Source organism: Gallinula chloropus (assembly GCF_964237585.1).
Source record: "Gallinula chloropus genome assembly, chromosome: 3".
Lineage (NCBI taxonomy): Eukaryota > Metazoa > Chordata > Aves > Gruiformes > Rallidae > Gallinula > Gallinula chloropus.
Window position 1 is genome coordinate 119,063,277 of NC_140087.1, and position 15,644 is coordinate 119,078,920.

General features: G+C 41.5%; 1 protein-coding gene across 1 annotated transcript in view; it reads right to left on the bottom strand.

Moving 5' to 3' along the window:
* Positions 1–15,644, bottom strand: part of PKHD1 (PKHD1 ciliary IPT domain containing fibrocystin/polyductin) — a gene marked incomplete at its 5' end in the record, with an annotated part of 273,226 nt that overhangs the window by 130,169 nt on the left and 127,413 nt on the right. The window contains 5 exons of the mRNA XM_084262525.1: positions 1,694–1,829; positions 5,247–5,381; positions 6,392–6,491; positions 7,813–7,925; positions 13,723–13,856. Of these exons, the coding sequence (XP_084118651.1) occupies positions 1,694–1,829; positions 5,247–5,381; positions 6,392–6,491; positions 7,813–7,925; positions 13,723–13,856 (618 nt within the window). The remainder of the gene's footprint in view (positions 1–1,693; positions 1,830–5,246; positions 5,382–6,391; positions 6,492–7,812; positions 7,926–13,722; positions 13,857–15,644) is intronic.

Genomic DNA, 15,644 nt, shown 5'->3' on the forward strand with positions numbered 1-15,644 from the left:
TGTTGCGACAGGACTTGTGGTTACAGTCTCCTCTGATCCAGATGCTGCTCCTGGTCCTACCCACACCACCTCAGTAGTCCAAATGTTCCTTCACAAGTCCCACTGCTAAAGTTACACTCTGCAAAACAGTGATTCTTACAGATCCTTGTTTATAAGATAAATTCTTTAGAGATAAGGTCTGTTTATGTGTGTGTGAATATACTTGTGTGCATATGTACAGCACCTGGCACAATAAAGCCTTCATTGAGAAGTGTGGCTGGAGGATCTGTTCATTAGTGTAAAGCAGATAGCTACAAAAAGGAGGTATATTCATGCAGGCTAAAGCACAGTTTTGAGTACAATAACTTTTCCAGAAGTGTCAGAAAACCATCGCCCCATGGACCCTAACAAGTCAGCTTTGGCATGAGTGTTCATGCACCATCTTGGTTACTATTTGACTATCCCATTCTCACTTGTAGCCTCCCTTAGTCAGATTTTACTATTCCCCTTGTCCTTTGATCTCACCTCCTGAAGTCTTTTTCTCTGTTATGCTATTGTAGGGCAGTATTCATTTATATATAAATATATTTAAGAGGTAATTTTAACTGGAATATTCTTCAAAGAGCCTTTGGGTACCTCTTCAAAGCTCAAAAGGATGTTTAGTTTACACATTATCTTCAACAAATTCACCTAAGGTTTAGGCTGGCCCGAGGTAGGAGCTTGGTGAAATTCTGCAAGGTTGTGTCATAGCTATTAATCATTGCTCTTGAAGTTTTGCTTCCCAAAATGAGGAAGCAGAAACAAGTTGGTATATCAAAACCCCTTCCACTGAGAAAGTTGCAAAAATAAGGCTGCCTTTGTCTAAAAAACATACAATATGTGTGGCTTCAACTAAGTGATGAAGTTTTTTCCACAGGAGATGGGAGACAGGAGATGGGACAAGGGGAAATTGAACAAAGCTGCACCAGAGCAGCTTCAGATCAGATGTTATGAAACAATTCTTTACTGAAAGAGATGTCAGGGCCTGGAACAGGCTGCCCAGGAAGGGGGCTGAGTCCCCTGATGGTTGTCCTGAGTCCTGGGTGTGTTTAACAGACAGGTAGATGAGGTACTTAGGGATATGGTTTAGCACAGGACAGGAACAGTTGGACTCGATGATCTTAAAGGTTTTTTCCAACCTTGTGATTCTGTGATCCTGCAACCTCAGTCCATGCTGAGCAGAGCAGCTAAAGGGTCTGATTCAGCCCACCAGCAAAACGCACACATTAAGGAGAAGGAGTGTTGCTGAGGACTGCATATGCATATCTCTACAATCCCAGCTCAGGGATTGTCTCAGTTCATCTGGGTTGCCACCAAGCACAGCATTTATCTCACATCCACATAAGATCATCTCATGCCCCACCTCCCTGTGAGAGTGAAGAGCTATTGGCCCAGCCCAAGAAGTGAACCATAGAGAGACACACTTTTGAAAACTGTTAATATGGGGAAACCTAAGGAAAGTAGGAATGCAAATACCTCAAAACCTGCCTGTAACAAACACAGTGACAAGATTACAGAAGCAAAACTGGGTCAGTACTCTTCATACATGGTGCTTTCTGTGGGATTCAGCTGAAATATCAATGTAGAAACAAATATCTTCTAAGCCTTTGAATCTGAAAGGGGAAGAAGCGTGGGACTGTGGAAAAACTACTAAATAAGTTTAAATCAGACTCACCTTGCCCTTGATAACAGCCAGAACAAGTCCTGATTGCTGCACAAGTGTTCTCATCAAAGTTCCTGAAAGCTGTGTTGGAGATGAATAGCTGATATCTTTGGGGAGTTCTTAGTCCTGCTGACATACACATCCTATCCTGCAATGAAGAAATCAAGAGTACTGGGAAACATATCACCATGTGAATGAGTAACAACATAGCACAAGTGGAATGAGTCCAGCATGCAGCAGCTAGGACAGAAGGATATGATTGAACTCAAGCCCATGGTTGTGGGGCAATATATCCTATTTGAAGGACAGATCCAAGCTATTGCTTTGTAAATTCTGACAAGTAACACCTGTTTAATTCAGCATTTGCAGTATGTGATAGTATTACCTTCAGGGCAGTGTCTGCCTTGTTTGCTTTATCTGGGTTGTTCCATAGTAGTTTAGGTTGGGCATTAGAAGGGAAAGGAAATAAGATACCCTGGGAAGAAAGAATCTGCATGGAAGGCACTGTGAGATTTGTTTACAAGCTTTTTTACTTTACCTTGTCTTGTCCAGCTGGCAGGAATTCACCCTACTTTACAAAGCTAATTATTCTAATTTCTGTTCTAAGAAAAGCCTGACTGCAGAGATTCAGAGCCCTTTTTTGTGGTTGGGAGAAGATTGGGGATAGGCTCTCATCAAAGCTCTAGTTGACTTTCAGGGTCCATCAGAGCAACAAGTAGTTGAAAGGAAGAGCAAGACTCACAAATGATGGGAAACACCATGGGCAAACTACATTTTGTGCTGATTGTAGGCCATGACACATGGGAAGTTTACATCTCTCTGCCAATTTATCTTGGAAACAGGCTGAGAAGAAGAATGTACTCAGAGCTAGTGGGCAGCCTGGAGAAGGAAGGGCTGTCAGGAATGTGTGATCCCAGAATCATAGAATGGTCTGGGTTGGAAAGGACCCCAAGGATCACAGAGTTCCAACACCCTTGCCACAGGCAGGGACACCAACCTCCAGGCATGATCTAGACAAGGTTGTCCAGGGCTCCATCCAACCTGGCCTTGAATATCTCCAGGGATGGGGCACCCACCACCTCTCTGGGTAGCCCATTCCAGCACCTTACCACTCTCTCTGGAAAGAACTTCCCCCTAAGATCTCATCTAACCCTTCCCTCCTTCAGCTTTACTCCAGCCCCCTTGTCCTACCAGTGGCTGCCCTTTGAACAAGCCCATTCCCCTCCTGTTTCTCTGCTCCCTTCAGGGATGGGAATGCTGCAATGAGGTCCCCATGCAGACTTCTCTAGGATTAATTGATTTTGAGGCCAATAAACACTTTTGAAGAACAACAGTAGCTCCTTCACCTTTTTTACTCTGAGACTAAAACATGGTGGTCCTTGGTCCATCTTCATCCAAGTCAGTGCTAAGCAGGAATCCCTGGCTTCTGGTAACAAACTGGTGAGAAAGACTCTATTCCTTGTCTGCTTACACTTCCGTCCCACCCTCCTTTCTATCTTTTGTTTGTTGGGTCTTTTTTTATAGTTAATTTAAGATATTGAAATAAATAGCAAATATAAGAATGCTGTGAGATGATAATTCCTCCCTAGTGTGTCTCACCTGTCTCAGACATCCTACTTTTCCAGGAAGAAACACTTCTCCTCAAATGTCTTCACAAGGCCAGTGAGCTGCTCCATGAATGTATGGAAGAGGCTTGCTGAATGTTTAGGAAGCTAACGAGAGTCTTCCCCTTGGCTTTCACAGGCCCTAGATTTAGTTCTGCCACTAATATTTTAATTGATCAAAGTGAACATTTTTAAATGCCCTGATATTTTCAGAAAACAATCTTGTTTTAAAGCACTGCTTTCAAAAACTGGAAGGGCTAGCAGAGAGGAATATCCAAGGTTCCCATTAAATTAATGTCATAAAGTTTTAATTGATATTAAAGAGACATCATTATTAAAGGGAGAATTACATAAATTAAGATGTAAATTATGACAAGGAGGCTCTTATCATGAGATAATCAAAGATAATCACCCCCCTGGGGTACTGCAAGAAACAAGGCACAGCTGAGCGCCTCTAAATCTCTTAACAAGTACAACATTGGAGTCCTTCCATGGATCCTGCAAAGGAAAAACAAAGACACCCTTTGGTGTCTGACAGAAATTCATTGCCTCACTGGGACACTGCAAGGTTGCACTGATGAAGATGGGGTTTTATCTGAGCTACATACGTTTCCATAGACCTATTATAGAGGGTTCTTTCTGTGAGCTTCTAAAGAAAACTCATTTAAAACTCTTTTTTCTGCCAGTCAGAGAGAAAATTAATTTCATAAACAACAATAGAAAACTGAGCAGGGCAAAAAAGACCTCAAAATCATGAACAAGCAGCTGTGGCCTGTTGTAACTAACATTCCATTGTTATCCATGTTATTAATCTGTTAACAACCTGGTAGCACCCAAAGGACTTTGTCCAGCTGCCTAAAGAAATAGTGGAAGAAGATCATATTTACTGAATAAATAAGAATGATACATTTGGACAGCATTTTTTCATTGTCAAGTAAAGAACTAGTGCTCTGTGTTCCAGGTAGACCAATGATGCTACTATGAGGGAGCAGAGGAAATCAAAGTGTTAACTAGGATAGAAATCAAATCTGTTGATCCCCCTCATTATTCCCAAATCAGTAAACTAAACCCAGTTTTGCATGGTTGAATGGTGTTTGTTTATTACAGCATGAGGCATTAGGAATAAATGTTAGAAAAGCTTGTTTAAGCAACAGTTATGGTTTCTCCCAAAAGTTCAGGTTCTGTGAATTTCCAGTGGTTTTGTGAGACCTTGTCAATCTTGGAATAAAGCATGAATACAAAAAAAAATAAAATTATATGTATCTTAATAGAATCCTTCAGCTTGTAAAATGAACAGAAGTGAGATTTAGTTTCTACTTTGAATGTTGTTTTATAAAACATACTCATGAACATGCATTATGATAGAAAATAGAAAAATAGAAAAAAACAGAGTCCCTGTTTCAAATTTATTTTTAAAAAAGCTTCAAAAGCTCCATACTGAAATAAAAACACTTTGGGGAAAAAATACTGAATTTTCCTGCAGAATGCAATTGCTAGTTTCTCAACAGCTGATGTTTATTCAGTTCTGCCACCAGGTAGTTTGAGTGAAGTGCTTGGAAAATAATGCAGGATCCAGCTAATCAAGTGCTACTTCTCTTTTGCTGCTGCCAACAGAAGCAACAAAATCCTTGGTTTCAGCAGGTTGTGAGAGTGGCACTGATACTCCAAGCTTCTCTACTTCATCACCAAATCAATGTCCCTTGCAAGCACTGCTGCCAAAGGCATCTTCCTCAGGAGTGGAAGACAGAAGACTAAGCAGATGGATCAGTGCACAAACCTCATCCTGAAGCTGGGCTTAAGCATTTATCTTTATATACAATCTATTTAAAATCCAAGCTTTATCCAAGCTTTCACAGAGCAGGGGTTGTTCTTCAGGGTCGCTTTCTTATTTCTACAAATTCCATGTTTGAAGGGCTGCTGAGCAACTCAAGAGACATTGAAATAATTCCTGCAGTGCTTACCTTCTGCCCAAAGTGTCCAATTAAAACGCTATCAGCTACAGAAGTGTTTCCCAGGCTTTCTACAACGTCAATGCCAAAGTCTTTGCAAGCATAAATCCAGAAACGCTTGAGTTCAAGGTTGCTGCTTCTAAAAATCTATATAAAAACATAATAAAGGAGTAATAGTAAATTTTTAAAAATATTTTGGTCTATTAGTCTGATTTCCTTACAATAAAAAAAATATTCAGGTAAAGAAGTTCATGTTCATGTAAAGAATTTTTTCCTAATGTCTAATCTCAGTTCAAGATGGACATAATACTCCTTGAAAGAGTCCAGTGCAGGGACACAAAGAAGCTTAAGGGAGTGGACCACCTTCCTTATGAGGAGAGGCTGAGGGAGATGGGCCTCTTTAGACTGGAGAGAAGACTGAGGGAGGACCTCATTAATGTCTATAAATATGTAAAGGGTGAGAGTCAGGAGGAGGGAGCCAGGCTCTGCTCAGGGATGGCAGTGACAGGACAAGGGGCAGCGGGTGCAGCTGGAGCAGAGGAAGTTCCATGGGAATGTCAGGAGGAACTTTTTCCCTGTGAGGGTGACAGAGCCCTGGGACAGGCTGCCCAGAGAGGTTGTGGAGTCTCCTTCTCTGGAGAGCCCCCAGCCATAACTGGAAAGGAAAGCTCAACAAATTCAAACAAACAAGTTGTGTATTTTTAACAAGGATTAAAAACTTCCCATGGAAACCATCAACCCCATGAAGGTAGCAGATCCTCTAACAACTATTTTTTATAACAGCTCTGATCTCCTGGGAGAGGTTTTTTTGGTTGCATGATCTACTAGAAGGTCTCCCTGCCCATGGAGGGTGGCTTGCAGTAGATTGTTGTTAAGGTCCATACCAACCCAAACCGCCCTATGATCCTGTGCATCTAGTGGCAGATAGATGTATGGTAGATGATTCCAGAGGACACTAGGTATTGATGAAAGTAGCACTCACACAAATTGTTTCTGGCTTTATCACCAAAACAAAAGCCTCCAGCTGAGGCACATGGACACACAGGAACATCACCATTAAATTGGCCTATTTGCACCCTTAAGAGTTGAAGTTAGTATAGAAGTGATATATTTGTATAGATCCTGAGCACCACAGAGGATGGTCAGGGCACGGGTACCTGTGCTCCACCTTGGCTGCTCCAAGCTGTGAAGTTGCTGAACTGAACAGGCTTGTTTGGACTGTCTGGCAAATATTCTGGATACACCAGCAAGCCATACCTGTTTAGGAAAGCAAGCAGACTGTTTCTTTGCACTGCATGTATTCATGAGCAGATTTTCCTATTCCTTGTACTGATATCTTAAATCTTTAGTAGTTCTCTCCATGAGATTTTTACCATTTCTTCAAAAAAACCCCACCTATGGATAGCAAGATTTATTTGAAGCATCTACTCATGAAAGAGAGGATACTTAATTGTCTTTTTTTCCCAAGTATTTTCAGAATTAGCCATGCCAGGGCTAACCACCAGCCTGCAGTACCACTGACAGTTGCTCCCTATGTAACACCCCTACCACACTCATGAGCTTTCAGCCAGCGTCCCCTTCAGATGAGCCCAACATGAATCTGGACAGATTTTCCTTTCTATAGCTTGGATTCAGCCAACTTAGAATACCTTCCAAATGTACACGTTCCTGAACACAGCCCTGGGTTGACCTACTCCGAGATCTTTAATCCAGAATAATATCCAGATTTCCTCAAAATTCATGTGAATCTGTCCACTAACTTTAAGTACAATGCCATTTTGTATTGTCTTTTAGGGAGTAGAGGCAAAAGCTCCAGTGAATGTTCCTGGATGCTACAGCAACAACTGTTAAGTGTAATGTCTGACACACATACAGTGCCTTTTATCCCGTTGCAAAGTGATTAGTCTCTTCAATCTACTTAATCAGAGGCCAAATTCTAGTAGCTGAGTGCTCATGCTGCTATGATATAAAAGATCTGGAGGTAAGAAATGCCACTCCAGGTTGTGTAAACCCCATGTCAAGTCTCTTAATGGTGGCCTGCAGGAGAGGTTGAAGGGTTGTAAGATGGAAATCATGTATCTGTTCTCCTGCATGCCACCCTCTTCTGCTCAAAACCCCTGGTATAATTAAAAATGAGCTTTCAATTCAACACATGAGTGCGTGCTTCAGTGCTTTGCTGTTACATGTCTGGTGAGGAAATATGTTATACATGACACCTTCAACTACATCAGGATCATTATAACAAGGGGGTAAAGTGGAGGAGCTTGTTAGGAGCGCTGGGAAATGCTGCAAGTTAACAAATTGGGCTAGTGGATGAAGAAGGAAGGACCATATCAAAATTACTGAGGAAAACATCCACAATCAAGCCTGGGCAAAAAAACCCACACACAGTGCTGTCAAACACTGATCAGTGTTTCACCTAAAAGTGTGCAAAGCCTTAAAAATAATGAAATAACCCTAAAAGGAATGAAATAACCCTAAAAGGAGGAGCAAAACCTTTTCTGCTCACCATTGGAATTATAGTTAGCACTACCACACACTGGAGAAAAATTCTCTTTAACCAAAAATCCCCAAGTACCTTTGGCAGGAATGAGCTGTGTTCTCACTGAAGGACAGGAGAGGCATTTTGGATGGTCCCTCAGGGGAGAGATGAAAGAAATAGCCATATCCAGCAGTACACACTGTGTTACCCTGCAGAGAAGCATATGTGAGTGTGAAAAAAAGATTACTGGAAAGTAAAATAAACTTGAGAATAAAAACAAAATCAAATTCCAATTGAGGTCTGTTCAAATCCTGGCAAGTCTGGCTGGTAGAAGCTGGTACCTTGCTTCTGTGTCCTCACTTGGGTCCTGTTCTCTCTCTGTCCTTGGGACAGTCTTAAATAAACCTGTTCTCACACTGGGCAACAAGGTTTGGCTAAGCAGTGGAAACAAATGGCAAAAAAAATGGTATTGCCATAATTCTTCATGAAGTAGGTAAGAAAAACAAATGTGTGGAAAACTTCTTACTCCTATAAAATCCTTTCCAATTTAAAGCAATGTAATGAAAGAAAAGTAAATAAAAACCTACTGAGTTTATCAATTTACTTCTCAATCTGTATCTTTCTGATATTTCCCAGACAAAATACAGAAAAAAGAAACATTAGGTGGAAAGGCAAGACCACCTGAAAGTCAGGAGAAAACAGAGACCTACATCTTCAGGATATGTCAGTGGCTGAACAGTTAAACTTATTCAGACCAGTGGTAAATTTCTTGGTTTGAACTTTTTTAACAAGGTAAGTGAATAACCTTGTCACTTAATATCTCTTAAAGGAGAAACTGAGTTGTGTTATTTGTATTATTGCAAGAGGTGAAAAATAAGTAAACATAAGGTCTTCCTGGCCTTAAATTTAAGAGGTTTGTACTTACAGAGTGTAGCAAGTGAGTTATGTGGGTTATATACAGTGGGTTAGAAGCTTTTCTATTCAAACAGAAGTCTTACGAGGAGCAGCTGAGGGAACTGCTTATTCTGGAGAAGAGGCTCAGGGGAGACCTTCTTGCTCTCTCCAACTACCTGAAAGGAGGTTGTGGTGAGCTGGGGCTCAGCCTTTTCTCACAGATAACTAGCAATAGGATAGTGGGAATGGCTGCAAGTTGTGCCAGGGGAGATTCAGGTTAGAAATTAGGAGAAATTTCTTCTCAGAGTGGTTGGACATTGGAAGGGGCTGCCCAGGGAGGTGGTGGAATCACCATCCCTCGGAGTGTTCAAGGAAAGGTTGGATGAGGTACTTGGGGACATGGTTTAGTAAGTGATATAGGTGGTGGTAGGGGGATGGTTGGACTAGATGATCTTGGAGATCTTTTCCAACCCTAATGATTCTGTGATACTCTAAGGCAAAAGTCTGCTCTTCTGCTTCATTTGGACAGCAGCCAAACCTAGTTTGTTTTGGATGGTGTCCATACAGCAGTGTTTTCATGTGCATTTCTGGGTGTCATCCCTCTCACCCGCCTTAGAAGTCTAAGACTTTAATACTGAAGTCCAGGCTGGTAAACTTAGGCTTCCTCTCCAGGAAAAAATAAGGCATAAGCATGTCTGGAGGACAATTCCTGTAGTCTATCCTTAGATAGGATTAATTGCTCTCTGGAGGTAACTAGTTCTCTAAGGGGAGTCTACAATGAGCTTTCTTGCAGCTATAAGAGGAGCTTGTTCTTTAACATCAGGACTGACACCCACCACTGCCATTCATAGGTCACTGGACAGTGCAAAACACTAACGGCTTTCTCTTCCCTGATGGTCCAAATCAAAGCCAAGCCTCGTGACCTAGAGGTGAAAGCCTCCATCTACCAATTACTTGCTTCTGACCAATCCAAGTGTGTTCCCTGCAGTGGTGATCTCTGACATCTGTCAAGCAACAAAGAGATATCAATACCCAAAGCACTGCTTTCTCTATCCCCTGGTAAAACTGCTGCTTTTTCCTTTAACAAACCACTTCTGCAGTCCAGTCACATTATTTCCAGGATCTTTTTACTTGCGACTCCACTTGTGCGTTCTACAGATGATTCATAAGGGGGAAAAAAAAAAAAAAACACCACCCACCCTGCATATTTATTCAAGCCAGCTAGTGGCTGGAGGGCAGGGGTTTTAGGCAAGCAGGGAATTTTGTGTGGAAATCGATTCTTTGTGGAAGTCAGTATATTACGAATGTCCATGCAACCAAAATTCCAGAGAGAAATTACCTCCCCGAGCGTGCCAAGTACCTGGAGGTATGCATCTCAAGTCAGTAAAATGAAGTGGCTGACGTTTTTAAGTGTCTCTTAACCGTACAAAACTGCTCATGTAAATATTTCATGAACTTCTTTTAGATAGCTGGGACTCAAACTGTTGACCTTAAAGATGACATGAAAGGTCTTCCCATTTTCAGAACCTGGCAGGGTGGGAATAGTACCCCCGACAAGCACTCGCCTTGCAGAAGGTTTTAGGAAAGACCTCATTAGGAATGACATGGGGAGAAACAATCGATGCCAAACAGATGCAGCCTCACCTCTTTGGTACTGTGGAGAATGGCTGGGTTGGGTGATATTGGGAAACAAATTCATTCATCTACAGCGTGACCATCAGTCCCTCCTCTGACATAGAAACCCAGGCAGATCTCCACCCCATTCATTCATTTAAGCTGTTTCCCAGTCCTCAATGCCATGGCAAGAAAGGAAAGAGAGGATGCTTGTTGAATTTCTTAAACCCAGTCCATGCATGAGCACTGTATGCTGGCCCTGGGATTTAAGAACACTAAATGTTTATGAATGGGAAGTTCCTACAAAAAGGTCCAAGAGCCACTGGACCCAGGAGAACCAAGAGAAAAAGATTAAAAAGTTAAAAAGCCTATTTTCTTCTTTGTTTTCCCCCTGCACATATAAAGAAAACCATAGGCCATGCCTTTCAGTGAAAAAAGAGCCAATATCAGAGGAGCATCTCCAATTCCTCATGCTGATAGCATTTAAAAGGCAAGAAGGCCTGCTAATGAAATTGTCTTATGACACTAAAAAGTGATAACCAGGCCCTCCATGCTTTATTTAAAAGGAAAAAAACCCAAACAAACCCAAACCCACTAACCTTGTAATAATAATTTTGCACTTTCACTGTATGAGTATAAAATTTTATCTAACAGCACAATTCACAAATGCACTTAAGAGCTTAAGTCAAATGGAAACCAGTGGGAATTGGGTCTCCAAATGTCTTTGTAGGCTCAGGTTTGAGTGACTGCTGTGTCCTAATTTCAACACTGTTTAGGTGACCACTGATTTTCAAGGAAATCTCAGCTCTTCATTCACCAATGTGATTTTAGGCTCCCAAGTAAATTGAGTAGTTATGAAAATATTATTGCAGGACTCACTGTGGAAAGCTTAACCCATCACACAGAGAAGGTGTAACACAGTATGGACCTAGAGCTGTCTCTCTTAGCTCTAATCACAGAATCACAGAATAACAAGGTTGGAAGACACCTTTGAAGATCATCGAGTCCAACCATTCCCATCCTATGCTAAACCATATCCCTAAGTACCTCATCAACCCTTTTTTTGAACACATCCAGGGAAGCCGACTCAGCCCCCTCCCTGGGCAGCCTGTTCCAACCCTGACAACTCTTTCAGTAAAAATTTTTTCCTAATATCCAATCTAAACCTGCCCTGGCACAGCTTCATGCCATTGCCCCTTGTCCCATCTCCTGTCCCCTGGCTGAAGAGACCATCACCCATCTCTCTACAACCTCCCTTCAGGTAGTTGTAGGTGGTGATAAGGTCTCCCATCAGCCTCCTCTTCTCCAGGCTGAACACCCCCAGCTCCCTCAGCCATTCCTTATATGATTTGCCCTCCAGCCCTTTCACCAGCCTGGTTGCCTTTGCCTTAAAGATTGCAGCCTTTAAGTTTAAAAGCAGTAACTGAAAGCTGGCAATCTGAAAACAAAAATAAACCCCAACCAACCAAATCAAAGGACAAAATCACCTAACATTAAAATCTAGAGGGGAAAATTTCTATTCCATATAAAGATATCTCTGCTTACTGCAGGGGGGTGGTGGACTAGATGACCTTTAAAGGTCTTTTCCAACCCAATACATTCTAGGATTCTAGGTTTCAGTGGGAATCTGTGTCTTTCCCATTACAACATTCAAACCTCCTTTTAAAATTAAGATTATAAACACCTAAAAATCAATAGCAAGGTCTTGAGCCATTTGCTGAGCTGAAAGGTACTGAAACTCTGTAACACCATGACAATGCTGCTGGACCAGCATCCCTTGCACTTAGTGATTCTTATTGTACTAAGAAAAATTCCCCAAGACAAAGGTATTTTGCTTGGAAGAAGAGTGATTATTATTTTTTTCTCTTATGTCCTTTCATGTCTTCTGCTGAGCTCTGTTGTAGAACAGCAAGTGCAACTAATAGCAATTTTAAGCAAGGAAGCTTCATATTTTCCTCTTGCTGCTGCAACGCCTCAAATAACCCACTGCAAGAGACTTTCAAGGATGAAGTTTATCAGCAACCCTTCAAGGGCCACCTGCTATTCTGCCTTGAGTAGCACATCTCCAGAGACCAGGCTTAACCCTGATGTGCAGGTACACAGCTACAGATGCAGCTTTGGGCATATCTATGAAGACATCTGAACCAAGAGAGCTAAACAAATGTGCTGAAAACCAACCACAGTCAGTTCCCACGTACCCATAGAGATAATTGCAGCAACCCTGTTCAAAAGCTGAAGCCACTGGCGATTGAGTAGACAGCTCCAGGGTAAGTCAGTGCATGATAGTACAAAACTCTGTGTTTAGTGAGGCTGAAATTCATGTGGTTCTGCCTAGTTGTTGTATTTTTTTAACCATGTTTGATGGTCTCAAAAATGATAAATATGCCCTTGAGGGAATTGCAGAAAAGTCCTCTCCTTCTTCCTAAGCACTACTGTCTTCATGCTAACGTAGGAAATGTGTTGGTCTCTTTTTCACCTTCAAATTTAGGTGCAATTTGTTCCTCTCAGAACAGAAGCCTGAGGGGAGGGGGGTGGGATTAGGTCTTCACATATAGTTAATAATTGGTTTGGGTTTTGTGGGTTAGGAATAGAACAGGTTAGGATTTAAGGGGTTTTTTTAATGAAAATGTGCTTTTTTTACAACTGAAACCATGGTAAGAAAGGTCAGTTTCAATGAAATTCCAGACTTAAAATAGTTTGGAAGGAAAAAATGGTTTTAAATCACTGAAAATCTTTGTTTTCTTTTTTTCCCCACAAAACACTTAAAAGTTCCTCTTTATTCTGAAATAGTGACTTGGATAAGACAAAAAAAAGTATGAACTAAAGAAAAGCATCAGACTGTTACTGAGTAAAACAGATTTTACTGAGCCCAACTTTTTGATGTGAGGGTTGTTAGTCTGTTATCTTTTTAGCTTCATTGCTATTAAGAATAATGCAGATTTATTTCTTTAAAAATCAATGTCATTTTCATAGGACAGGGAACACTTTCTCACCCTGCAATACAAATCATGGACTGCTCATAAGTCATCCTTTTAAATCCAGACAGAGGTGTGTTTGATATTGCTGGATTGTATATTGTTTGTTACCAGTCCATTAAATCATTTTTCCCTCTTATAATGACAGAAATAGGAAAAAATTCTAGAGATGCTAAGCCTAAACTTTATTCCAGTTTCTATGAATCCATGAGTATTAGAAAATAAAACAGCTTTTTGAAGTACCTCAGGGTGAAGGGTCTCACTGAAGTATTTCACCCCACTCAAGTGCAGTAAAACTTTCAGGAATAAATTTGCCCATGAATGTAGTTTGTTTGGTAATATGCACTTGTTTTAATGCCCCATCACAAGCACAATTTCTGCCAGCTCAGCCAAGAAGCAAGTATTGTGTTTATGACCTCCCAGAGAAATGAAGCTCCTTTCTCACAGATAAGTGAAGCTCTGCATCTTTCTCATACCTTTGATTAGAAAGGAAATATTAATGTTTTACACCTGAACTTCTTACCTTGATGTGGTTGGCAGGAGCCCTGATGTAAATCCCTGCTGGTGACAGTGTCTCAATGTTGGATAAACCATCTGTTCCAGAAAGGCCAATCACTATGTTGTTACTGACTCTGTTCCCCTCTTCCAGTCCTTCACCTTTAAAGAAAATTTAAAAAAAAGAAAAAAAAGAATAAAGGGGGGGGGGGAAGAGAAAAGGGGAAGGGAAGGGAAGGGAAGGGAAGGGAAGGGAAGGGAGGGGAAGGGGAAGGGGAAGGGGAAGGGGAAGGGGAAGGGGAAGGGGAAGGGGAAGGGGAAGGGGAAGGGGAAGGGGAAGGGGAAGGGGAAGGGGAAGGGGAAGGGGAAGGGGAAGGGGAAGGGGAAGGGAGGAAGGAGGAAGAAGGAAGGAGGAAGGAAGAAGGAGGAAGGAGGAAAAAGAAAAAAGGGGGAAAAAAGGAGGAAAAAAAAAGGAAAAAAAAGATGAAAAAAGAGAAAAAGAAAAAAATATAACTGGAAGTCCTCTGTTATCCAAGCCACAGAACTTTCTGGGCATAGCCCACCTGGGAATTAGCTTTCTTGCTGACTGTCCCTGGGTAAATCACTGCTTGAAAAGCACTTGCAGACCTATATTTAACACAAGGCAGGAAGCATCTGTGAGCTGGTCAAAGACTGCTGTGGTTGCTCAGCACAGTGATGCACAGCATGGAAAGGGAAAGGTTGTGTGCTTCAGAAAGGTCAGGAGGCCACAAGCTAAATCTGATCAACGTTATAAACATCATTAAAACCAATTTCTGCCACAAAGAGCCTACACTCTAATGAGATAAAAACAGTCAGGGAAAGGAATACTGCAATAGATAGTCTACAAAGAGGCAACAGAGACCATCATTTTGCATTTTAATATGCACAAGGCCCTGTATCTGGTGTTATATATAAATATAACACCAGGCTTACTGTACCACAGGTTTATGGTGAAAATGAACAGCAGGCCTATTATAAAGCACATTTACAGTTGGAAAAAGAGAGATGGGGAGTGGGGAAGCAGATCACCTGTGTGCACACTGCTTCTGGCAGTACTAGAATTCAAAACTCTGTCTCTCTCCTCTGTCTCCATCCACTGCCCTGCCTACATTTAAGAAAATTTCTAAATAGACTCAAAAACACCTGGTGTGACTCTGCATAGAAGTGTGTGGGGGGAGGGCTTTGACACCCTAAGCAATGAAGTGTGAGAAGAAAAAGGGAAAAAAATAATCAATCAATTGATCACACATCTCAGAGTCATGGGGTGCCCCAGATCTGGTAACAGTATTGAAGTAGGAAGGTAAAATAAAACCCAAACCCAAACCCACCAAACTTTTTAAAGTACACCATCAAGAAATGTGCCACCCAATGGCAGAAAGTGGACAGTCCCATCAGCTTATGTCCCCCCCCCCACTCTGGTGTTCTGGAAGCAGAATACAAAGTGGAACATCTCTCTCAGGCCCACATCAGGAGCAAATTACACCTGTTTAGTTTTGTTTATGAAAGAAATTATTATGTCCAATTATACCTGCTCAAGTTCTGTTCCAAACACTGATTCTTTCCCCAATCATTACTACCCCAGTGTAAACCACTTCAGAGGAAAACATATGTCCTTTGGCATTGGGGATGGCAGTAAGTCTTTTTAGCCTTCCTCTCAGTCTTTGGAGCCTGTCCCCATTTTTGGAACAATATTCATTTAGGAAATATTTCCTTTCCAGGCTGTATTTACTACAAACAATACCACTACCAGAGCACAAACCGGATCTTTTGACAGCCATTCAGGTTTTGGGGATGCTATAAAAGGTCTTGGCTTCCAAGCTGAGACCTGATGTAGAGATTAATCTTAAGCCCTGAGAGAGTTTTTATTACTATCTTGCTAACCCCCTGAAAATAAGGGTTTCATGACTAAGGGACTCCAATTCTGGAGCT